This window comes from Crassostrea angulata, chromosome 1, assembly GCF_025612915.1.
Source record: "Crassostrea angulata isolate pt1a10 chromosome 1, ASM2561291v2, whole genome shotgun sequence".
NCBI lineage: Eukaryota > Metazoa > Mollusca > Bivalvia > Ostreida > Ostreidae > Magallana > Magallana angulata.
In genome coordinates this window covers 20,079,022-20,106,503 of record NC_069111.1, presented here as the reverse complement: position 1 = coordinate 20,106,503, position 27,482 = coordinate 20,079,022, and the positions used below count along the sequence as shown (strand labels likewise).

Sequence of the window (27,482 nt, the reverse complement as noted above, 5' to 3'; positions counted from 1 at the left end):
AATTACATCTTGCTCATACATGTACATGTAAATATTTTTGAAATATATAAATATACATTATAAACAAAGTAGTTCATCAAAAAAGCTATGTTTTCCTGAGTTAGCTATGGTTATATAGTTTCTCAAGTTAGCTATGTTTATATGGTTTTTCAAGTAAGCTTTTATATGGTTTCTTGAACCCTAATGTACCTACTTTTTTATGTCGTGTTTTCAAGAATGTTTGTGTATAAACATCCATATAGAAGTTAGGAGGTACAAAGATGAAAAATACAATAATAATCAAACTAAGTATGATAGGATGGTGATCACGAGTTGGACTTTAACGGGGATGGGGTTGTCATTGGGATGAATGCAAACAAAGCGGCTTTAGATAGTTATCACTGTCTTTTCAAAACAAAGAAGCCGTGTTTTAGTATGGGTGTGTAAGTGCGTAAATTAAAACTCTACGGGATTTGCCAACGCAAGAAGGTTTGAATTTGTAATTCGTTTTTATAATTTTGTTTCTTTTTATCGGATTTCCATTTGTTTAAAAATGGGCCTTTTTGCATGCATTGTACACTGTAGTAAAATTAGTATGTATGTCTTTGTGTTATGAAAACGATATTTTGTTCAATTATTTTTTTTCATTGTAGTCGTATTAGAGCTTAACCTTGTTTCAGTTTTATTTCTGTATGTTTATTGATTTTCGAATGCATTTTTTATGGATTTTATTAACAATTCACAATTTAAAGTATACATGTATATACGTTCGTGAAATTAAATAAACAAGTGTACATATACATGTGCATGTACAAGTTAATAACATACCGTATATCAGGGTTTTTTTCCGCGTGCATCCAATTTCCGCTTTGTTCGCGGCGATTTTCGAATCGCGGAAATTAAATCAGCGTAAATTTGATACAAAGTTTTGTGTTTGTAATACAGTTCTCTCTTTCCATTAACAATAAACAGGCAAGTAAAAGTACTGTTAACTGTGTTTAGTTAGTTTTGTTAGGGATAGAAATTGCGAGATCGGAGGGCAAGCGCCAGGTAACAGGTATTTAAGCCTGATTGTTTATTTAATGATCCATTTACAAGCTAATTAAAGTGACCACGTTCCTTCGCAAATCCGTTGTCTGATTATACTTGAGCTACTGGTTAATGTAACGATACATGATATAATAAGAGATATCTGATTGTTTGGATCTCTGATAATAATTATTGGTAATTATTTCACATTGACTTTAAAATAGTGAAAATTTGATTTGCGTAAATTTGATATGCTGTTATAGGATCTGATTCGCGGAAAAAACATGACACGGATAAAACCTGATATATGGTATCTCATTTTCAAATATTTTCACATAAACTTGAATGATTAAGACTTATCTTCAAAAATTGTCATAAAACAATCTAAAGTTGTAACTGTAAAATAAAAAGCACTGATGAAACTATATGTAATTGTTGTATGGTACAATATTGGTAATTTAGTTTGTTATTATATTGTATAATCTTGTTTTGATATATGAAGTTGTGGAAGAAAAAACGTAATCAGCAGAGGAAGGAAACATATTGATACTGTCCATATCATTGAACATAATTATTGTATCCCAGACAATCAATGGATTGGAGACTTTATCTTGTCTTTTCATTAAAGACTTTCATCTGTACCGTCCATGGGCAAGGTAAAGCAAACGCTGATGACTTTTAATACTACTCTTTTTACTGAACAATTCAAACCTTCTGCATTTGTACAGATTGTTTTTAAATTCTGTAATGTTAATCCCAATGAAATGTCGTGTTAAATACTTATTGTATATGTTGTTGAAAACGCACTATTTTTTGTACAATGAAATACACTATATGAATAATTAAAGATTTACAAAGCTGTAAGTAGTAAGCTCTTCAGTTTCACATAAAGTTATTTTTTCCCGAGTTTTGTAATTCTTGACTGACTTACAACAATTTGTTTTAGATAAAAGTCAAATGCCTCCGAAAATGATTAGTGTCTTCAACAATGTATACTTCTTTCCAAGAGATTCCATACTGGTTGATTCTTCATTTAAGTGTCAAGCCGAAAATGGCCAGATCCAGTAAGTGTAGGAATGCTAGTTAATGTAACTAAATGAGAGTTTATCAAACACCTTTCATCAAAATGCTAATATTCATTTATCTTGCTTGGATATTTTGCATTATTCAAGCAAACATTAGATAGTTAGAAGTTGGTAGCGATATTTTATAGAAGACATTTAGGATACACAGACATTCTATTTGCATGAAATATACTACGTCAATCATTCGACAAGGAGTCGCATACGCATGGATATTGCAAGACTTATGATAGAACGACTCAATAACACATGTACGACTTAATGTAGCTACCCATGACATTATCAAAACATGACCAACACATAAAATATTAAATATAATTATTTTAAAACATATTTGTGACATACTGATATAATCTAATATACACTGACAGGTATTTCTTTTGACGGGCTTTTGCAGGGTACATCTAAAATATCAAAATGTTTACATTACAGTAATAGAAATGTTTTGCTCGTTGCACATGTTTAACATGGTAATAATTTTGTATAGGTTTATCTCTTAAAAATGATTTCATAGATATGTGTGGAAAAAAGATGGAGTAGTTGTAGAGAATACCCAGTTAATTCCAGTAGACAATTCGACAGGAATTATTACATTTGTCAAGATACAGACAGAACATTACGGAGCCTACCAATGTTTCGCTTCTAATACTTATGGAACGTCACTTTCAACCCCCTTTAATTTGAAGGAATCAAGTTAGTTGACATACGCTGTATTATATTTTGAGCTAATTAACCCATCATTGCTATTCGTGACTTTTCTTTGTCTATAATGTGTGTGTTAGTAATGTTCGAAATTGTAACTATTTATTTTCAGTGTTAGGAAGCTTTCCTATCGGCGATATTCAAGAGGTACGATGTAAACAATTTGAGCATTGTAAAATCCAGTGTCGTGGGAAGCCAACCTGTGTGCCAGACTCACAATGTAGAGTGGAATGGAAAATTGGAGTTGGAACCAAAAATAATGTTGAGATTAACAAACGAGTTGGAGTGGATGGAAATGGTTTGTTTCAATAAGAGCGGTGTAAATACACCAATATAGCACCTGTTAAAAAATGAATATCACAATGGAATATGGTATCTTGCTTTTCTTGCGATATTTTATAAACTTACAAAATTAATGATAAAATCTGATCTAGTTTTATTGATAACAGTATTTTAACATGTCTGTGAAAACAATACTGTTTTATCGTTTATTCAAATACATTACACCAAATAAGGTCGACCGTCATCAAATCTATCATAAAGCACTTCCGACTTTAGTGGATTTGATCGCACTCCATATGGTTGCGTACACCTTAAGTCAGTGCAATTTCTTGTGAATGTATATTTATTATGGGAACATACTAAAATATAAAATAGGAGGAAAAATAAACACTCATCAATAAAATATAATTTTTAACATTTTTTAAAGAAGTGCTTTTTATATTTGACAATGTGTAATAATATTTACTCATAATGTGCTTATTCGATTTCGAAATAGATATCTTTTACTTTATATTTTCATGTTAAAGTATTTTCTATTAGATATTCTGGGATTAAGTTAAATCTAATATAAGCAGCAATAAAATTTTAAACAACGATAGTTGTTATGTGGTTTCGTCTATATATAAATGTACATGTATATAACTCTCTTTTTCTTTATCACAAATGCAGTGTAATAAATTATTTTTTTTTCTTACATTATCTTTTTTGTATCACAACGTCTGACTAACACAGTAATTAAAAAGAAATTATTACCTTTTGATTTTGCTTGGAAGGTGATCTTCATTTTCTGTGGACGGACACTGCTGACTGGAACGGTTTACAGTATAAGTGTGGGATGTGGATGAACCAGATTAAGCTGTTAGTGATTGGTAGCCAAACAAGTCTAAAAATTGACTGTAAGTGAGAGAACTAATTGTTTCAAACAAGCAGCGATCTCATGTACTAGAGACTTCAATGATTCTCCGAAGGAAATGCGCTCTCCGTCAATTACCCCGAACTGACGTTTTTCACTTTTGTGTCTATTGAGGTTAAAAAGAAATACTTGATCAGTAAATTAAACTCCATACCCTTTTGTATATATTTGCAGCATTGGTGTAAAGTTTGAATTTTTATAACGGATTAAATTGCAACTATTTATTATCATAAAATATATGCAGTGGTTTGATAAGTCACATATAGTTATGACTTAATTGCTATTGTGAATCTTTTTCACTGGAGTAATGGTGCCAGCTATCTGATAACTGGTCTGAAGATTAACTTTCAAAAACTCCAAACTATACCTTAGATGAATTCTTGATAAACTTTATTAAAATCTTTTGTACCTATTATATTCTCTAGGTTTTATTTTAGATTCGAAAGCAGTTGATTTTATAGAACCCACCTTAGTATTCAAAAAAGATGGTAAAGCTCATGTTGGGGGAAAGGGTGTTCTGAGATGCATGTTTTCTGGATAGTAAGTATTTTAGTGTTGACGTAATACTAATATGTAGTTCATTATATAATTATGATTTATCAGTATATAAAAAAAATTAAAAAAAACATTATGCCCAGAAAAAAAAACAAGAGAATAATACAAAAATGTTTATATTGCAGTCCTGTCCCAGATATTGAATGGATGTCTTTAGGCAAATTTACAACCATCAAAAACACCACAGGCAAATATATCATCAGTGACTTTGGAAGAGTACTGACTATCATAAATGCAAAGCCAGACAACGAAGGTTTTTATTCATGCACAGGAAATGGGACAACAAACTCTCTTTCTCAAAGGGTCTTTTTAAATGTCACATGTACGTTAATGTGGTTCCTAGTGTTGCAAACTTAATGAACGACAAGGAGAACAAAGGTATTTCTTGATAAGGCTGCTAGCTGTAGTTAATCTTTGTTTATAATTTACAGCCGCTCCCATTCTGCCCGGAGACAATCAGATGCGCGATCTGGTGGTACCAGTTGGAAAAAACGCCATATTCCGCTGTGAGGCCGAGTCCTTACCGAATGAGATGCCTCCAACTCTTCCAATATGGAACAAGAATGGAGTGGATCTAGTGATCGCTGGAGGTTGTATAATAAAAACCAATGAGTAAAAAAGGAATTAAAAAACCTCAGAATACTGTCATGGAGTTATAAAAATGTTTCATTTCATGTAAACACTTTTAATTTTTTTAAAATAAAATCGAAATAACAAATCAACGCTGTTTCGCAGTATTGAAATTCATCAACACAATTTAATTATTGAATATTTTTTAACTAACTGTTTATTAAAGCATGGCGTGCTTCTTTTTATACTTAGAGGATCTGAACCTGAAGATTTTTCTGAAAATTGTTGAAAGAATTCAAACCCAGCTCAAACTATTATTTTAAGAAAACTTGTACCTACGGTCATAACAACTGAATCTTTTAGGTTACAACAAATAGGATCCTGAAAGTGCTTTGCAATATTCTCTCCATTTAAAATTCTTTGTATAAATTTGGTATGAATTTTAGCATGACATTGCATCGTTTAATACTTCTGTTCACTTAGCGTAGATCTCTTTTGCAATTAAATATTAACAACACCACTGTACATTCTTTTGGAAAAAAAATGGTTGTGAGCTAATTCATTATACATGTACTTTTTGAAAATTTCGGTATGTGAACGAAAATTTGTACCATTATCTTCCTAGAATTCAACTTGTTGCAATGCTTGGATCCTTAATTGGATCCTGTTGCATTTTCAAATATACATATAAGTACTAAATCATTAGTTCCCGCATTGGTGTTAATTTGGTGTTTACAGCTTACTCTTTTAAAAAACAAATCAAATTTGAAGCGTATTCAATTTGGTCGACAAATTCTGTTAATCAGAATTTCAAAAATACATGTTTTAATCGATGATATATCATGAATTATTCTTGTTTATATTTCTAGGGAAGTACATCTTGAGCGAGAACAGCAAAGTGTTGACCCTAACTAGCGTACAGAAGTCTGATACAGGGGTTTACCAGTGTATGTCAGAGAACAGTGAGGGGATGCTACTGAAGGAAGCCATACTCAAAGTTATAGGTAGTTTGCAAAAAAATAATCATCATTGACAGCTTCTTTATGAAGACTATTGTACTTAATTATTGGTATGTCAAGAAAACCATAAGATACCAAGCTTTTATGAGTTTTATAAAGATACAATCACATCAAGCTCTAATGGAAAATAAGAACAAGGGACGTTATTGGCCGAAATTTGCCGCGTTTCAAATATGCACAGCACAAAACATTTTTAAAAGCCTTGAATTTATCAAATTCAATATTATATAACTTATATGTGTGGTTTAAACATATACATCATGAAATTCACGCTGAAAACTGTTCCGTTTTAGCAAGACGTCGCAATTTACCATATATTTAAACGCAACGTTATGCATTCGAAGCTTGTCCTAAAAGTTCGTGGACACATGGCAATTGTTTTTTTTATATTCTAAATAACCACACAATATTCAGGAAAGTATTATAATATTTTAATATGGATTAATAATGTATATGTATAAAATTCGGAGGAATGTACATTCTTACATAGGATTTATCATTATATATACCTTGCCTAAGCAGGCCGCACAGCCCAGTCTGACGTTGAGCTATAACGACGTTTTTTATAACGTCGTAGTCCTACTGAGAGTAATGCCGCATTCACCGTCTGGTCAAAGGGTACAATTGCACGCTCCATCAGAAAATCGCTTGTGCTATTTTGAGATTATTAATTTTGAAATATTCCGATATCGATGTTTTCTTGATTCCTTTATCGTTTATTTCCTTTCTATCGTCCTTTTAACCCAAGTTGGCACACAACGTTATGATGTAGTGCTGTTCCGTGCGGTAAGCCGGCGTCGCTTTTTCTGGCGTTTTTTAAAAAATCCTTGGAAACGGTTTCAAATGACATATGAAAATGACGTACATTATACTTATTACTTAACAATTGAAGATTATGATGTTTTAACATGTTTAAGAAAAATTGTTAATATTCATATCTTAAACCTCAATAACGAAGTTTGGGTAACTTTTACACTGGGTCGTGCGTACTTTCCGCGACCCTTTAATGCAGTAAAAGTGTAGTTTAATTTTAGGGAAAACATTGAAAATCACTCTGGTTTGATTTCAAATTTTATGACAAACATTTTGGTATACACTATGTATGTTCATGTATAAACCCATTTAAAATGACAAGAACGCGATTGTCCACGATCGAATTTTTTCTTAACAGCCCTCGTATTTACACGAGAATTTGTCGGTTGGTGTAAATCTATGTTGTAAAACAATATTTCTTTTTTCATGATTTGTACTTTTTAAAAAAAAAAATCCAACCCCCCCCCCCCCCCCCCCATCAGCTTCATCCACGCTTGAGTTGCGGGCTGGTGAACCGCAAACCAGAAGTTTCAATCTGCAGGCGGCTTTTTTAATTTCATACTTTTGAAACAAAGAGTTTTTAATATAGAACTGTTACTTGTTCGCCTATTTGATCTATATACTTCTGAAGAATTATGCTTAGTTGTATCTTTTATTATCAAGTTACTTTCTGTTGATTTGAGAAACTATTTCAAGGTGTAGCGAGTCTCCTTAATTAATGCAAGTACTTAACGACTTCGATTGGCTATTCACTAAATACAGAAACAAAAACATGTTCCTGGAGCTTTCACAAGAAATCATATTGACGCAAGCGTCAAATGGACCGCAAAAAATATAATTGTTGTATGAATCATCATTGGTTGTTTACATAAAAAACACACCACAAAGAAGAAAATAACGAGTTGATTGTACTAATTTTTATTGTCAATTTTAATATTGTTTCAGCAACACGTTTTGAAGTTCAATATTGTTTTCCTTAACGGAATTATAAATCTTATCTACACTTCAGTATCTGAAATTCCATCGTCGGAAACCCAAGGCCAGTCTCGCATACGCTTACTTCAGTAAGCGTAAGCAACACCGACCGTGGGTTTCTGACGATGAGAAATTCCAATATATCAATTATATAAATGTTCATGTCATTCAGATCTTTAGTGTAATCCGTATACCGATCCCGACACATTGTTTTGTGAAAAGAATGAAAAATGAGAAATTTTCCGAATAGACTATAGTCTCGATAAAAACGCACCTAACACTTAACGTTTATGAGTAAAACAAAAAATAATGTAATATTTTTTAAAAGGCGTAAAACATATTTCTACACGCAAATTTACTTTTAATTCATAAAAAATAAGTATATGATTAATTGTATGGAAAAAAAACTATCCCGCAGAAACGCAGTTACAATATTTAAATGTATATCTAATAACGGGCCGCCAGAATAACCCTTCTGATCACAGAATTCAATTTAATAATGCCAAAAAAATAAACTCGAAGGAGGTGAGGGAAAAGGGGAAGGGGGTCTTCGACTGTCAGCAAATCTGATATGTAACCTCAATTAAAAATATTATTCAATCATTCAATGAAAAAATGTGGACTAGACCTGAAATATAATCAAAAGAGATTAAGAATCTGTTCCTGTTTCACAATCTTGTTTTTACAGACATTTACGAGAGAGAGAGAGAGAGAGAGAGAGAGAGAGAGAGAGAGAGAGAGAGAGAGTTAGTTTTCTGTTTTAACAAAGTATACAAATCAACCTTCACACACGCAGTGTAGGAATCATATTATACATTAATAACTCTAAATACTTTATTGCTACACATATTTCTATATTTTCTTCGGACAAAAAAAACTTTATCAGTTTATTGGGCAGCTCGCGGGCTGATTTGATTGACAGGTGTAGCATGTGGACTCTGACTGGTTCAAAGATATATGATTGCTTCTTCATATATGTACATTTTTTACCTATAGCGCTACCCAAAGCTGTGCACTTTCGTTTCTACACTGACATGTACATTTGTTTTCCCTCGGACTGAAATGTCACACTTTCATTGGATTAAACATGGCACGTGATTGCCTCATATATCTCTATGTAGGTTCTTTGAGGATTTATATTAGGCAATATGGCCGTCATTGGCCGCCGCCTCACTTATTCATCTCGATATATCATATTATTTAACACAGAAATCGTGTTCAGTAAGTCCTTAAAATATTTAGAGTAGTTGCCCTTTGGAATTATTTTTAAATTAGAGTAGTTGCCCTTTGAATATTGACGTCACATTGCTATGTCTGGAGCAGAGCAAAATGGCAGCGTCGCAATTCGCTCAAATCTCTGCAGAGGTTTAAAATTGAATTGCAACAAAACATTGTAAGTAATATGGGTGAAGCGAAGATTTTTTAAGTGTATGTGAAAGGTGGTATTGATAATTTTTAAGAGTTTAAATGAGTTTAACTGGACGAGATGTAAGGCATCTTGTACATGGCTTTGCGTAGATCACCGCTATTTGTGAATGAATATGTCGCTTGATAGTCCTCGGGTATACAAAACACTTATTAGGTTAGTTACTGACTCACTACGGAAATATATTGGGTTGATCAATCTCATAGATGGCGAGGCGATTGTCAGGTCATAGTGAAAAATGACGTCATTTTAATACCTGTAGGATTTAGCTTATATCATACTTAGCACAATACACAACATCAAATACCAAGACAAAGACCTTAAAAATATCGTAAATTTTGCGGCCAAATACTGCCAATACCGTATCTTGTTCTTTTGAAGTTTCCCTTCGAATAAGACCGTTGTCAAACCCAATTCTTGAAATATGTAACTGGAGAAAACATGCCTTTTTAGAAAATAAAAAAAATGAACTATAAAAGCCGAACATGGAGTGGTCATTGTCTGATTTCGGAGAGTTCAAGATAATCGCTCAATACTCTTTGTACTCATCAATTATTCCAATGTATATTGTTATTTGCATTATATCCATAGAAGATACATGTCATTTTTTAACTTAACGATTTCTTACAAAGTTTGAAACATATTTAAGTAGGAAAAAATTACCCCATGAACTTGAAGGTTTTCACATAAAACAGTGAATGAGGTAATGTTGATTGTTTGTGTTTATTCTAGATCCAATTATTGTCCGAAAGCGCCCACTGGATAATTACAAAATTGCGCCAGGGGATATACTGAACCTAGCAGTGGTCGCTGATACTGATCCCCCTTTCACTCTTCAGTACAAATGGATGTTTACTGACCACCAAGGCAACGAAAGCGAAATCAAAAGTAACGAGTATTGGAAGCTTTCTTGGCCTATAAATAAACAGTTAACTATTGATGTGAGTAATGTTACAGATCCGACCATTCTAGTTTCTCTTGCGGGTTACTACAGCGTGAAAATATACCACAACTATGATGAGAAAGTTATTTACATTACCGTGGAGACAGACGTCTTTCCTAATACAGATATTGGTAATAATTATGACAAAAGTAATCTCTACTACTACGTTTTAACTTGTAATGATAACTTTGTTATTCCCAAATGTTTTTATTTCTTTAAACAAATTTATGAGAGTTTCAATGCTAGATAATACATGTACTTCCTTCATGTTCCTCAGTTTTACCTAGCCAAGTGCACTTGTCTTTAAATGACAAAAAATATAAGATATACATCATCAAAAGAAACAGAATGAATTAAAGAGGCATAATATAGTATTTTGTTTTTAAAAATACCAATGGATTTATGAAACATCTTTTCAAAAACAGAAGCATTAAACAGAAATGATTTAAAATCATATCTGTTAGGTTTGGAGTATGGGACTATCATGGTGTTTGATTTCGAAATAACCTAAAGCAAAGTGTGGTTTGAACACGAGTGGTGCATATAGTTTCTGTGTATTCAAGTATATATTTACATGAAGTATGATTCCCTCTATTTCTTACGGAAACTTATAGTTATTTCTTAGCTCTATAGAAACAACCAGACTAAAATCTACACGCGTTGATACGTTTGTGAAAATAAGACGAAATCATGTTGTACAGCACTGCTTCTAATCGTTTTTCAATCCATTGTTAAATAATATTATACATGTACATCCACTGGATTGACACATCCTTGACCCTATTTCTGTACTGGTTCTCTATGTATTGCAGTGAATCGAGCTGTTTTATAGGTAGCACTACATGTTTTACTTCCAATTCTAATGATTTCAAATCAACTTATTTTACAAGTATGTTAACGTAATTTAATTGTAATTGTTTTTATTTGTCCGTAAATATGTTTTCTGTTCGTCCGCATGTTCACTATTTTAATATACATATGAGTACTTATTTTTAAAGTTACAACAAATTTACGCTTGAGAGTTTTACTTTCTTAGTTTCAGTTTCTCCAAAAACAAACACTGGTCAACAAACCAATTCAAACGCCGCTATCTGCATTGTTGTAGCCGCCATATTCTCGCTTTTCTAGTAAGTGATTTTTGTAACATTTCCGAACATTTTGCAATTTATATCTGATGGTAAACATTCATATCTTTAAATTGTGGAATAAAATTATCTGTTTTGATACACATTGGTTAATTATTATATTAAAGAGAAATAATCCTGGGTATAAAATACAACGGTAATGAAGCCACATGAGCGTTAAAAATCTACACTTTACAGTTTCGAAGAAAGTTATGACGTTAAAAAAAAATTTGCACTATTTTCAGTGGAATAGACAGAAGTTGAAATAATGAACTGCAATAAAGCTGTCACCTGGACCTTTCAAAGGGTTAAGATTATATATATATATATATATATATATATATATATATATATATATATATATATATATATATATGCGTCAACGAACTCTTTTGTATCGCTGTTGTCAGGAAGCAAAAGATGGAAAATTCAGTGTTTGTTGCAAAAACTTGGTGTTTTCTCACTTTATACGCATGATTTACATATTTCTTATGTAGTCTGATTGATATTTTAAAAGTGGAAAATGATTAGATTTAAAAAATTTTGTGCATCAAAAATATCAAACTGAAAAAGCTTTGATTTACTTTCAAAAATATGATGAAATTATTTTTTTATATGTTAATTATTTCTTCATTGAAAATGACCTTCAATAGTTTGAATATGTTTTCTAATGCAATTCTTGTGTTTTGCATTTTCAAGTTGTATTTCAAATTCTTTTAACAGAATTGAACTTTAGTTGAACGAAAACTTTAATAAACATAACATACAGTTTCCAACGAGAAAAATGCATGACTTTATTTCTTACGATATTTTTTCCAATTGATTCAATAATATACAGGTTTTAAGTCTACCAATTCGGCATTAGACTTTCTTAACCGAACGTATATGAATCTGTTAAAATGAATTATTAAATCAGATTGTATTATAATTTATTACAGCATTTCGTTGTATAAGTACACTTTCCCTTTTGAATTTGCTTATCTGTTGTACATCGATATTCGATTAGTCACCTGATTTAAAAATTCAATATTTCGACAAACCCTTTTTGTTGTTTTTTTGTTTTTTTTAATGAGTGCTGTTATCAGTGTCAAAAGACGCTGTTTTGGTTACCAGAAGACCACGAGCTATCTTTTTTTTTTAATGCTTTGTGCGTTTTAGCAAAGCAAATAAAACAAATAAGATTCTAGGAAGAAAGAATAAATGAGTCTGCTTTGTATACATTCTCGATACATGTATTTGTTGTTATGTTTATCATTTTATGATACTAGAAATAGTTCACTGTCAGCTGTTTTTCTTAAAGCAAATAATTTTTTTTAACCATGCTTATCATATTGCTAACGTCGGCCAATAAGTTTGTATCAACCGTTGTGTACAATTCAATTATCATAAATACAAGAGAAGATTACAAGAAGTTTTTTGTTTATTTCTTTTATCTTAGAGGGGATATCTGGCCATCTTGTACACACCGATGTGGATCAAAATGTGAACATTTAAACTGATTTGTTTATACATGTACAAAAAAACATTGCCTTAAAATGCTGTTAAAGGAAAAAAAAGCAATAAATATGAGGCTTTACATGTTGTTTTGTATGCAAATTGCGTACACAAGAACTAAATTATGCTTTTTTTAATCACCTATAACTGTGCAGCTACAGATTTATATTAAAGATTTAAATACTGTAGACGTATTTTTTCCACGGGGTCATAATTCCGCGGAATCACAATATCAATTTAATCCGCGGTAAAAATTTACGCGGATTCTTTGAATGAAAAAAAAATAATTTGAATAATTATTATCAAATTTAGTCCTGAGCGATTTTCATTTCATAGAATTTGTCCAACTTTGGACATAAATTGTAAGAACTGTTTACAGTGAACAGTAATTATCAATTGTGTATTGGTCGGTAGTCATTAGTTATTTATTAATTTATTTTATTTATTAACTGTCATTTTATGGGTTCACATGTCGTTTAAATTATGAGTTGATCAGTTTTATCACTTAAAAGTCAGAGCACAAAGGGATCTAAAAATTGCAGTAAAAGCACGGGTCTTAGCGTGTAGTTAATTGAATGTGTCATTGAAAGACAGACCCGCTTGGGGCTATTTGTCGTTTGCCACGTGCCGTTATCTCAAGCTGGGAGAAGTTCAAATTTCATGCAAGTAAATTTACAGAAATTTCAAACCTTTAGGAGATTAAATTATTTATCATGTGAATTCTCAAAACAAATTTGTTTGACAGTTTGCATAGATAAAAACGATATACATTGGGTACACGTATATGCAAGTGTTATATAATGTAGTAACTTCCGGTTATCCTTATTCATGTAATGCAATTTCAATATTTCATTCCAAAATGCACTTTAAGTACACTGGGAAAAAATTCCGCGGAAAATTTATGCCCGCGTTCATAGCGTAAATTAATACCACGCGGATAAAAGTTCTCTACAGTAATCAAATTAATATAAAAGGTCTTTTGTGTCTACCTTACAACCATTTGCTGAGAAAAAGGTTGAAATTTGTCTAAAGTGAAGATATGTCTGAAAATTGGGTACCCTATGCTTATCAGTGGGCAACGATTCTATTTTTAAAACTAGGAAAAAGTCCAGTCTATACTTAAAACTCCTGTGTCAATGGAGGCACTTAGACATTATACATATATCTTCTTTGAAAAAAAATATATAAGTCGATTCAAAACAACCTGTGTTGAATGTGAAAGACATCTTTATCCAGTCCTGAGTTTTGCTTTTCATATCTTTATTAATACCTCAAATTCTTTTAAGAAGTGGGAAAGGTGTCAAAAAATTAATTGTCTGAAACTAAATATAATCTTAAATGTACCTCCATTAAAACAAACAATATATCTCGTGCCGACTGATGTAGTTTCTAAGACCCATTTTAAGAATAGGGTACCCTATTCGGGGTCAAAGATACAACTTAAATGGGCAAACTTCCACCTTTTTCTCAACAAATGGTTGAAGAGAGAACACCAATGATATCTTTTCAAATATTTAAAGATTTTTTTAAAAAAATATGAGTAATGTGTATACAAAGCAACATGTAAAGTCTAATATCAATTGATTTTTTTTTAATCTTTTGACAAAAGTTTTGGTCAGTTTTGGCATTAACAAGAAAGTTCAATCATGTTTACATTTTTGGTCCTCGTATGTACACAATGGCCGGACATACACCTTAAAAACATTCATTTATCAAAAGTAATATAATCGTTTGAAATAAAATCCTCGGTATATCTTGAAAATTGTTTTTTAATTGTTTAATTTTTTAGTTACATATCTTGGTGAAAGAAATATATATTAACAAGAGGTCCATGGGGCCACATCGCTCACCTGAGCAACAATGGGCGTTCAAAAGATATTGTGCCATATGGTCCCTCGGTAGAAAAACAAAAAATAAATATTGTAAAGTATTCGAATTTTACACTTTTTTTTGTATACATGTAATCTTTGACATTGTACCTTCATGAAATACTATTTTTTACCAGAATAAGAAAATTCTACGCAAGATATAAAACTAAACATTTGGTAGAGGTATACTGTTAAGTTGTTAACTTCCAAATCCCTATATTTTCGTTCTGCCCTCCCCCCTTTTTTGTAAAGCGATCAAAATATATGAGTGCATATAGGTACATTTTTTTCATCAACTACTCAGTACTTACTAGTTATTGTTTTAAAAAAAATAATAGTTATTGTTTTTTATTTTAAAAACCCTACATGTACAGATGTGAAGAAGAAAATTGTACCTCAATGTGCTCAATTTCTCAAATTAAAAACATTCAAAAATTTTATTTGTCTTCTCCATTATAATTAAATGACTGTTATTTACTTCGCGTACAAACCAGGATAATTTTCCGCTGTGATATTCTTAGGAATAGCGATAATTACTTTATCCCCGCAACAGAAATGTGTCAGAAATATGGAAACTGTTTTAAAGATGTCGTTTTTATTTACTCGTGTCTGAAAAACTATCAAAATTGATGTAGATTTCACATTATTTATTGTATAAAGAGAGGGAGAGTAGATATATACAGAATACTGTGGAATCATTAAATTTCGTGGGGGCCAATTTTCGTGGATGACTTAAATTTTACAGATTCGTGGGGACGTAATTTCGTGTTTTCATATATATCTACAAAAGGGAATATGACTTTATTACCCTAATTCATCAATTCGTGAAGGATGTTATTTCGTGGATGAGAGGTACCCAAGAATTCCACGAAAAATGAGCCACCACGAAATCTAATGATTTCACAGTATCATTCTTTTATTTTGTTTGTACAAGTATTTAACATACTCTAATTCATAGAGATTTTCTAATGTTCAACCAAAATTTCAGCGTCAATTGTAGAATTATAAGCAAGATACAGAGCTCACAGTTCGCCTAGGTTTGATTCATATTTTGTTCACATGAGTTTATTACATTCAGCTTATGATTTTTAACTTGGTATTTCCTATTCAGCATTTAAAATGGAAAAAAAGAATGGCCTAAGATTTTATATTCTTTTATTCACTCAATACCAGTTCACTGGTATTTGAGGTTCAAAATCAGTTTATACAAATGTGCACAAACACAGTGAAGGATCACATGTACAGTAGGAGTAATAATGACGAAAAAATGTTAAGTTTACAATACAATAAGATGTTAAAGTTGGTTTCTGAACGAACAGACTTTGAAAATTTTCTCAATAAATATTGACAAATTTTTTACTTTTTTAATCTTTAGTTTTTAAGATCTGTGTACAAACATAGAATTGTGAGCAAATCTCTGTATCTTGCTTATAATTTGAAGCTTAACACTCAAATATGGTTAGTAAATAGAAATTGAAAACAATTAAACACAAGAAACATTCACTATAACAAATAAAGAACACAATTTATTTTTTCGAAATGAATCATATAGATACATGTATATACCTACATATTTCCGTCAGCAATGTCAAACTTTATTTAAATTGAATAAACTCGAGAAAATGCCGAGCATCGCAACAAAACCTATTGCATTAATCTACCATTACGCAAAAGATAATGCCGATCGAATTACCGGTAGAATGAATTGTATTTCATTATTTTTTGATACATCAGATTTTGCTTAATTTGCGCAGGTAAACAGTTAACTGTTTGATTTACCAAAGTCTCTGTTTGATTTGATACGTAAAAATCACGAAATAATACAGACGATTGTTCCCAGGTTACAAGCAGGAATAATGAAAACGAAACGAAAATCGGAACAAGCTAACACCAATTAACGTCATGTGTGAAAACTGTCAACACATTGAAATATTTAGCCTCAATTTACTTCACAAAATCGGCAACGATATATTTTGCATGTTTCAAAAATTTCCCTTCATACGCGAACTGTTGCACAACAAGCAAATTCATCATAGTCAGATCGACCCTTTTTCTTATAATGTCATGGCTGCTTTAAACAAAGAACCTCGTTTTAGATGTATGGAATACGAGTCTAGGTAAAATGGGTATGCAAACCCGGGCCGTGGCAAAATAAAAGCCAAGGCAGATCGACAATCGTCAATTCCAAATACGCATTATTTTGCAGCTTTAAACAGCGAATACAAATATACTAGTCCATCAAATATCCTGATATTTTAATGAGATTGGCAGATTAATATCTGCCAATCTTTGTTTTGCCCAGACCAAGTCTTGCCTACCCATTTTACCGGATGCCGGATTACCGGATGCCGAACCCGAAGCTATTAAACTGATTGAAACACCCATTTCCTTTATTATTATTTTCGTAATAACTCAAATTTGACACAGAATTAGCACTTAATTTTTGCAATTTATATTTTCCTTCCCATAAGGATAATTTATGCTAAACTACGTTGAATTGGAATCAGTAGTTCTTGAGAAGAAGATTTTTAAAAATGCACCCCCCTTTTTCTACAGTTTCAAGGTTTTCTCCGCTTTGAATACAGATCGGACTTTTATTTTTGCAATTTATATTCGCCCTCACATAAGGATGCTTTGTGCCAAATTTGGTTGAAATTGGATAAGCGGTTTTAGAGAAGAAGTTCAAAATGTAAAAAGTTTACAGACGGACAGACAGACGGACAGACAGACGAACAGACAGACGGACAGACGGACAGACGGACGACGGACAAAATGTGATCAGAATAGCTCACTTGAGCTCTCAGCTCAGGTGAGCTAATAATATGAAAATAATATTTGCTTCCTTTTTTAGGCATTTAAATACAAATAAAACCTAAACCTTGCATGTTGATGCATAATTGATTTTTGGGGGTTATTTTATTTTATCAAATTTCGAATACAGCAATTTTCATGAATTTCGTTACCACTTATAGGAATAAAAAAAATACCATTCAACATAGAGCCTCAATATTGCAATCCTTTTGTTTGCTTTCAAATAATATGTTAATGATATATTTTTCGCTTGTGACCTTTCATTCTTTATCTAAAAATACCTAAATGTTGTACATGCACTCTTTTCTAGGTTTTCTTAACTTTAAAATCATTTAAGCAATTAAACAATTTGAAAAGTAAAATTTTGTAAAAATATAGAAAGCTTTCATATATATTAAATTGCAAATTATTTATTTCAATCATTTATTATTAATTTGTCTTATCCGAATTTCCTCAATCAATTTTCAAAAATTTGCCCTTTTTGGGTGAAATATTTCAAAACACCGAGTAACATAAGGTATCATCCAGTAAAATGATCAATTTAAATAATAAGGTACATATACTGAATGTCTCTAACTAATTTCCAATTAAACTTACATACATTTTGTACCCTTTACTTCAAATATAAGATTGAAAGTACAGTTATTAAATTTTTAATGTTAAATATCTAATAGCATCAGCATGCATGTATCTAGAAAGATGGTTACAAAATATGTTTGATTTGATAAAAATAAAATAATTTAATCTTGATAATTTTAAAAATCATTACATCTAGTTTTGTGAACCTTGATGCATGTATGTATGTCTCAGAATTCACAACACATAAAAAATAAACTGCATTTTTTTTTTAAATTTGTCAATCGCTGTAGTGGTAACAGACAATTTTCAACAACTGAATACAAAAGCCACTCAATAGCTCCTCCTTAACCGTCTACTGATAATAAAAACAAAAGAGTGAAATGTACTATGATTATTAGAGACTTGAAAGAGAGACACAACCTCTCGAGTTAGATATCGTCGATGCTGAAATTTAAAGGATCACCAGAATTATTCATGTCCGGGATGTTTTTCAAATCATTCATGTATACAATGTCAAAACAACGATCCATGTCTAATTTCTAAATTGGTGTATGTTTCCCTGAAATGCATAAAAGGAAGTTTTTCAACAGTGCTTTGATGAAATATTCTGTAGGAAAAGGAAGAGAACATTTGTCATCAAAAATCCGAAGTTGAAACTATGATTTAAAACAGCGCTGATAATACTACGTGTATATTTATATGTACTGGGTTTGGTGATTCGGTTTAATTCATTAACTATTATTTGCCTTGATAAACTGTAGTAGCAACAAAATAGGAAAGCAAAAAATCAACAGAGGAAGAAAATTCGTTCACTTTGACTATATTAGTAATTTGTCTACAAGAAAACCAATGGATTGGACACTTTTTCTAGGACTCTTTCTACAGAGTCTCATTTGTACTGTCATCGGCCAAGGTAAAATAAACATTTGTTACAGAATTATATTGACAAACATGTATATATAACTCTTGATAAATTATTTATACAGACACATTTTATCTAAAATCAAAGGACTTTGACCTTTTATGAATTTAAGCAGACACATTTTATTTGAAAGCAAAGAATGTTTACCCTACAGTAAAACATGAAACAGCTAGGAGAACAAATATTAATTTCCTGTGTTTGTTGCTTTGTCAAAAATATTATACCGATGAGAATCCTATCAATTGCAGGAAACACACTTACAACAAATATGCATGGATTGTTAAAGGTCAAGTACAACATGTATGTCATATTGTGTACAATATTACACACTTAAAAAAAATTCGCGTTGGTGCCATCCACAATAATATGCTTTATACTGAAATCATCAACGATATTTCACGAGAGTCTACCAAGGATGAATGATATACTGAGTCATTATTAAATTTAAAAACCTCAAAGTAGCAAATACATATGTATATTGAGAAGGTGAATTTTGACCTAACGGATTACTGAAAAAATATATTTAGCGGTTTTGTGTTTAAATAACATATGTAACATAAGTCAACTTTTAGAGTTTTCAGATTTGTAAATGGTAAGCTCTATAAATAGATATAGTTGTGTGTACAGTTTCCTTAATCGTGTTTTATGCAAACACTTAAACACAATTTAAATCATTTTTAAACTCCAGTTACATTCTATTACAGATTCTAGTCAGATGCCACCAAACATGACCAGTATCTTTAACGATGAATACTCTTTCCCTCGAGATTCCATATTAACTGATGCTTCCTTTAACTGCAAGGCAGAAAATGGAAGGGTTATGTATGTTTTTCATAATTATCTGAAACAATAATATGAAACGTATGGCTAGCGGGTTTATTTTTTATTTGTCTTTATAAATTGAAAAAAGATAATTGTATATTACAATTATTTAATACAACCTCCGAAAATACAGCATTGCTACTGTAAATGTTTGCATGTTGGATGGGTAAGCTTAGCCTAGTCAAGTGGGTAATAGAAAGATAAAATCAAACTCTAGATGTTTTCACAAAAACTGCAATTCAAATTCAAAATAGTGTATTGTTATGCAGTTTATGGAATTTGTTTCATGTTTATCAACATAACACCGAAGTTGCATCAAAGAAGGTTTTAGGCATATCACATTACTTGTATAGGGAGATAAGGAATTTAAAATATAACTAAAATATGGTTTTAAATATGTTTCCTAAGTATTCAGATAATGCAAGACTTTTAGAAAGCCGATTTAATATCTCAAATGTGCGACTTGGAATCTCCTTTTTAAATATGAGAATTGATACCCTCGATATTCCAAAATATGATTTGAATTTGCGGCAAAACACTTTGGTAGGGTACTTCCAAAATATTTTTATACTACATTTATAAAGGTAAAGTTGGTCCAAGTTTTGAAAAAAAAAATAAGTATTTGAAATATACATGTATTGTAAAATCTATTAATGTAAAATCTATTAATTATTTTCTTTTATCTACTAGATATGAGTGGAAAAAAGACGGATATGTGGTACTTAATAGTCAGTTTATTGCAGTGGACAAATCAATGGGAATTCTTAAGTTTCTCAAAATGCAAAACGATGACTATGGAACTTACCAATGCTTTGCTACAAATGATTACGGAACATCACTTTCAAAGCCATTCAAAATAATGGAAGCAAGTTAGTTGAAACAAAAGTGTATTATTGGTATTGCATCCCAGCATTATATATTTGGGACTTCTCCGTTTACATTGTTTATGAGTTTTAGTTTGCAATGTAAAATTTTGATTCAAAACCAGGTGGGTTTTTTTTTTTTGCAGGATTAGGATCTTTCCCTCCTTCTCAAATTCAAGAGATAAAATGTGAAGAATTTAAGCATTGCAAAGTAGAGTGTCGACACAAGCCAACGTGTTTGCCAGAATCACAATGTAAAGTGGAATGGAAAATTGGAGAAGGAACTAAGACCAATGTAGAAATAAATAAAAGGGTTGGAGTTGATGGAAATGGTTTGTGACTCAGATCAGAAATAGAATCTTCAAATAAATTTAAACTGCATATATAATAATGTTCCTGGTTCGTGCACTAATCTCCATGTCGATTTGTTTAATAATAGTGAATTTCCTTGTTAGCACATCAGTTCGTCATCATGTTTAATTCTTTCTGTCAACGGTTTTTACAAAGCATGTTGTGTATTTTTTTTCTAAATAACCCCCATCAATGTACCTCCATAACTATATCTTTCTCCTGAGCCAGAAATGAAAGTATATTTTTGTTTATTTAAAATCAACATAAAAAGCACCAAAGGTGACAAACCTTAAATTAGTAGTATTTGTTAATTATCAATAGGCAATCTTCATTTTCTCTGGACAAATATGAGTGACTGGACTGGTCAACAGTACAGGTGTGGGGTGTGGCATGAGCAACTTAAGACATTGGTTGTTGGAAGTCAAACAAGTCTTAGAATTGACAGTGAGTGGTACAATTGTTGCTTTGTTTCAAACGAGTTTCTCTTTACACTGGGATAAAGCTGTAGAACTCTGCTTTAATGAATGCGTTAAGGTTGTGACTAATATTTTTGACAAAAAATCAATTCTATTTCCCTTTTAAAATTTGTTAATATATAATTATTATACTTTCATGTTAAATACTTAACTCTGATTGGTTTAGACGCAGTTGATAATCCGTTCTATTACAACACACTTAGCAACGGGTAACATAACGAATTGTTACCTGCGCGTAAATGATGCGCGTACGGTTCGCAGTAGAATTAAAGTCATTCCTAAAGAAAAGCATTTAAAAGTTTTCTTTAAAATTGACATTCAGTATAATAAAATAAACCGTGCCTGTTTGTGAGGATAACAGTTGAAATCGACACCCCTCGAAAACCATTGTCAACCGACGCGAAGCGGAGGTTGACAATGGTTTTTTTGGGGTGTCAATTTCAACTGTTACCCTCCCAAACAGGCACTTTTCATATAATAGTGCCTGTTTGGGAGGGTAACGGTGTCGATTTCAACTCCGAGTTGGTTTTCGAGGGGTGTGAATTTGAACTGTTATCCTTCCAAACAGGCACTATTTGTTTTATTATACTGAATGTCTTAATTTTAGAAAAATTTTACTGCCTTTATATAGAAATGACTTGAATTCTACGGCGAACCGTACACGCATTATTTACGCGCAAGTAACAATTCGCTGTGTTACCCGTTGCTAAGTGTGTTGCTAACGCTGTTGGTAATAGAACAGATTATCAACTGCGGCTAAACCAATCAGATTTTAGTATTTAACATGAAAGGATAATAATGGTTATTATACAACGTAAACCTGAATAGATGTACAAGTTGCGCAAATGTCCTTTATAGATGAATCCTTTATTCGTATGTGGTGCATTTAAGTAATAACAAAATCGTTACTCAATATACATAAAAGTGAAATGCTCTTGGATGTTTAAGGTGCAACAGCAGTTCCAAAAGTAGACCCAATGTTGGTGTTCAAAGAAAACGGCAAAGCTCTGATTGGAGAAAAGGGCGTTCTGAGATGCATGTTTTCTGGATAGTGAGTACGCTTTTGTTGCTTATACAAGACAGCATTCGATCACCAGAAACTTGGGACCAGTCGCATATTTTTATTCAATGAACATTTTTCTTAATCTTACGCTGAAAAAAATAGTTTAGTTTACATAAATTATATTAAACAAACCATGATGTTTAATGATGCTGTTGGGATAATTGGAAAGATTTTTTCCACACAAGTACGAGGCAAGAAGAAAAGAACAGTAAATGAACCATTCATGAGAACGCGAAAAATTGACCGAGTATTTGGGACTGGTTGTGGATTTCTGACATTGCTCAAATTGGTTTTTGCTTTTAAAAAATGTAAATGAAAAAAATACATGTATTGCTCTCCCGCACTAAGATAGATAGATAGATAGATAGATAGATAGATAGATAGATAGATAGATAGATAGATAGATAGATAGATAGATAACTTCTTTAGATTTTGAAGGCAAATAGTAAAAGTTCCTCGTACAATGTAATTTAATTAGTAAGGGCTATATTCTAAAACTTTTTCTTGAAAGTGAGGTGTTTACTGTGGTTCCATAACCGTTCATAACCCGTTGGCATAAACAAGTGTAAGAAAATGTGTGATCAATGACCCTTTCAATACAATCTGTTATTAGTTATTGCAATCCAATAAACTTTTAACTTTGATTAACTCAACAACGAAATCCACTAAAATTGGAATTCAAAAATATTTAACTTGATGAAACAACAGTGTATACTGCTACTGTCTATAGTAAACAATTTGTAGGCTGTAGATTTTTATTATACTTGTTTACACACTAATGGTTAATGCAGAGTGTATATTACACGTACGTACCAGAATTTGAAAATGAAGAAATCTAATAAGATCAAAGGGGAGAAATACACTTACATTCTCCATTTTACAGCCCTGTCCCAGACATCACGTGGATTTCCCCGCAAAAGATGAACATTGACAATGCCGACGGCAAATATGAAATCAGTGACTTCGGCAGAGTGCTCACAATTTTGCGAGCGGAATCAGAAAATGAAGGAAAATACACTTGTAAACATTCGGGGAAAAACGAAACTGTCTTTTTGAATGTCACATGTAAGATTTTTGTTAAAATTTATATTTTTAATTTGTTAAAAAAAATGGCCTGCATGATTTTACATACTTCCATAAAAACTATTTTGGTACAAAGACTGGTATGTACAGCGAGAATTCTGATCGGAATTTACAGCTGCTCCCTTTCTGAGGGGGAGCAAGCAGATGCAAGATTTGGTGGTACCAGAAAAACAGGAGGCCACGTTCCGCTGTGAGACTGGGTCCTTGACCGATGAATTACCACCAACTCGACCGACTTGGAAGAAAAACGGAGTTGATTTAAAGATAGATGGAGGTTGTAATTTTGTATCAGAACGACGACCTTGAGATATTATTGGGTCATAAGAATAAAATAAATTCTCGTGTTAAAACGTACTCAGATGTTTAAATGTGAACATTGTAATTCAATACGTTTTCGCTCCGTTGATACATATCGATAACTTCATGTTTTAATTTAGGAAAGTACCTATTGGGAGAAAATAGTCAAGTGTTGAGAGTCAAAGATGTTCAGAAGTCAGACTCGGGGGTTTACCAGTGTATGTCAGAAAACAGCGAGGGTGTTCTACTGAAGGAGGCCATACTTAAAGTTACAGGTAAGCTGCTGAAATACCTACAGGCTGTCATGAACATTTTTATAAAGTTTTTAATGCTAATTGACAAATTCAATACAATAACGTAGTAAACTGTATTTTAAAAAGAACAATGTCAAAAAAGTGCAATACCCTTTAATATACTACCTCTTGCTGTAGTTTGAAAAATTCTTGTTATATTGATCGAACTTTTACCGACAGAATCTAAATAACATAAAATGAACACATTAGACAATGGCTGTTTAATATGGAGCGATCATTGTTCATGGCTAGGATGGTAGGTTTCAGCGGAACACCTTGCCTTGCCCATGTATGAACACTTCATTTAACATTCTCTCAAAGAATGGTATGAGCACTAATATACACTTGTTACTTTTCCTTGCCGTCCCTATTTTACACGAAAATCGGGACATTAGTTTGAAATCATAATTTGCGGACGTGGCCTCACGAAGTACAATGAATTCGCAGTAATTTAATAAATTGTAAAATTTTGGTTAATTTCAGATCCGATAAAAACCACCGTGGAGACAGGTATCATCACCATCAAAACGACCATCACTTCCACTGATATTTTTACTACAGATATTGCTCATACAGAAATTGTTAATACAGATATTAGTTCTAATATCATTACTACTAAGGGTGAGACTAGTTGCACTTCATTTAAGTTTCGTTTTACCACAAAATATTTGTTATTTGCTTCAACGTTTAGCACAACACTTTCAATACACAATTAACTCTGTATACTTCCAGAATTATTTCTGTATAGGCCTATTCATGATTCATGATAGTTAAAATGCTAGGTTTTATATTAATTAAAATGCTAGGTTTTATATTAATATTACTTAGTCTACACTTCATGTGAGATATTTTTTTGTAGTCTCCCTTGAAATATACTTGTTCCTTAATATAACCAACACTAGATAACTGTCGATACGTGAAGATGTATTGATTTACATGTATATGCTTATTCTTTGAATTCCGATCTTGAGATCTTTACATTCTTATTTTGAGTTGTCCCAAAGACGCAGAATTCCAAAGAAACCGGTTCAAACGCCGCTGTCGCCATCATCGTGGCCGTGTTAATCTCCATTATAGTCCTTGTCATCCTCGTTATCGTTGCTCGGAGAATTCAACAGAGAGGCTCCTCTAGTAAGTGGGTGGTTTCGTAAATTTTCAAAGAATCGCTCATTTCATATTTGATAATAATATATATGAATTGTGGCAACGCACTTTGAAAAAAAATTTCAAAGTGCGTTAAATTTTGGACAAAATCAACGCACTTTGAATGTTTTTTTCAAAGTGCGTTAAATTTTGGACCAAGTTAATTAATTGTGAATTGTCAAAGTGCGTTATGAAGGTACATCAACATTTTTAGTATCGAGACACTTTGAAAGAAATATGTATAAATAACAAATTCTGAAATTAAATTCCTAATTTGTTGATAGTATGATGATTTGTCAACACTAATGAATCTAATTTAGCGTCTTTAAAAACGGGGATAGGGGTGGGGGTGGGGGCGAACCACAAATACAAGTCAACTACCAGTACATGTGTACTTCATTTTAATGATTACAGGAAGCGCGTTACCGGATTATGTAAATTTTTTCTGCAATGATCGCTACCTTCATAACCCGAATGAATCATCAAAGAAAGCATTTTATTGATTGTATTAACATCTTTCTTTTAGCTAATTGATAAATTGATTATGAAAAGTAAGTAAAATTCATTAAATTACTGTTAATGTATGTAAGTACGTTAGCTAAGAGAAACAGCCAAATCGTCTCCTGTGAGACTTTGAGACTGACATCGTCATCATCATTTCGTGCAGTTCGTGAATTTTCCTAGGTCGCTGTAGGTTTGGACCAATCGATAAACAGGGCGTGTCGATATCTGTCCTGTCAGTTTCTTGTCAGTTTCAGCCGCTGTAGATTTCGGCCAATCGATAAACGGGGCGTGTAGATTTCAGTCTGGCTGTTTCTATAATGATTTGAACCACTTTGATCCGACAGTATTATTACATCAATACAATTCTTGTGTATTCAATACAAATGTAATGAGGCACATGAATTATGCCGGTATTAATTTACGAAAAAAATTTCCTGGTTTCTATCATACAGTATGATATAAATGTATTTCTCTACCATTTTTTTAGTGGATAAGAAAGAACTTGCCACTGGACACGACCCTAACCCTGAGAACGAACGGAAAGAAACCTCGCTCAAGGACCAACCAGTGTAGTGGAATTGACCGTTGAATTGAAAAATGCATACATTATTAACTTTTTGTGCATGAATAAAAATTTGTGGAAGCAATGAAGCAATTAAAATGATTGCATTAATTTACTTTTACAGTAAACCTAGTAATTTATTGGGTTGATTTTATGCATGCATATTATTTTTAATGACCTCAAAAAATTAAATATAAAATCTACCTTAAAATTCAAAACATGGAATTTTTTTCTTATAAATTCCCAAGAAGTAAAGACAATTTTTTAAATATTTAATCAATAAGATTTATAAGAGCTCTTAGTCTTTTAAAATGATATACATGTAGAGAGATAGAGAGAAAGAGAGAGAGAGAGAGAGAGTAGCTACAACCATGACCCCTCTCTTTGTCAAGACAAATAAATTGATAAATAAAATATAATTATGTAGAAAAAAGTTTATTTGTAAAGTATAATCACTTTGTAAAACATCTAGCTGGTAATTTATGAACCATTGTAACTACATGTAACATTATGAGTTATTAGTACTAGTGTCACTGTATTTTTTTGAATTAATTTCATACTTTGTAACCAAGAGATTTTACTAATCTACTTCTATTTTGATGCAGAACAGAAATGACATGTGCACGAGCAAATTTCTACTTAAATAACACATATCATACAGTTTCTAACGAATAAATGCATGACTTTTGACCGTATTCTTCTTTCTGTATGATTCTGATTTTGTATTTTTCCTGCAACTTGAGATTTTAGTCATTTTGTTCAGTTCATTTGTTTCGTATTTAAAATAAAATTTTATATCCTGCTGGTTGCTTGTAAAATTCTTCACATATACAAAACATGTATTTTATATAACTCATTGAATCTTACAAAATGTCATGCTTTACCCAGAAGACACTAAAAACTGTCAGTATGAGTTTGTAGAAGGATTTTAAAAAGTAT

At 31.8% G+C, this 27,482-nt stretch overlaps 1 protein-coding gene across 1 annotated transcript; it reads left to right on the top strand.

The window, feature by feature from the left end:
- Nucleotides 1-88: 88 nt before the first annotated feature.
- LOC128185089 (hemicentin-1-like) lies at nucleotides 89-27,348 on the top strand. Its single transcript, XM_052854769.1, has 24 exons — nucleotides 89-468; nucleotides 1,511-1,664; nucleotides 1,955-2,072; nucleotides 2,605-2,783; nucleotides 2,905-3,090; nucleotides 3,848-3,970; nucleotides 4,413-4,527; nucleotides 4,668-4,864; nucleotides 4,974-5,132; nucleotides 5,982-6,116; nucleotides 10,078-10,419; nucleotides 11,673-11,719; nucleotides 19,050-19,077; nucleotides 19,791-19,908; nucleotides 20,599-20,777; nucleotides 20,918-21,103; nucleotides 21,444-21,566; nucleotides 22,547-22,649; nucleotides 23,545-23,726; nucleotides 23,860-24,018; nucleotides 24,182-24,316; nucleotides 24,818-24,955; nucleotides 25,328-25,465; nucleotides 26,469-27,348. Exons 2-24 carry the CDS (start codon nucleotides 1,601-1,603, stop codon nucleotides 26,552-26,554), a joined length of 3,240 nt encoding a protein of 1,079 aa, XP_052710729.1. The 5' UTR covers nucleotides 89-468; nucleotides 1,511-1,600; the 3' UTR covers nucleotides 26,555-27,348.
- Nucleotides 27,349-27,482: the final 134 nt, after the last annotated feature.

Coding starts and splice junctions, on each gene's coding strand:
- LOC128185089 (XM_052854769.1), top strand. CDS start 1,601: ATGGATTGGAGACTTTATCTTGTCTTTTCATTAAAGACTTTCATCTGT. Junction 4,528..4,667: donor AGATGCATGTTTTCTGGATA/GTAAGTATTTTA, acceptor TTTATATTGCAG/TCCTGTCCCAGATATTGAAT. Junction 6,117..10,077: donor AGCCATACTCAAAGTTATAG/GTAGTTTGCAAA, acceptor TGTTTATTCTAG/ATCCAATTATTGTCCGAAAG.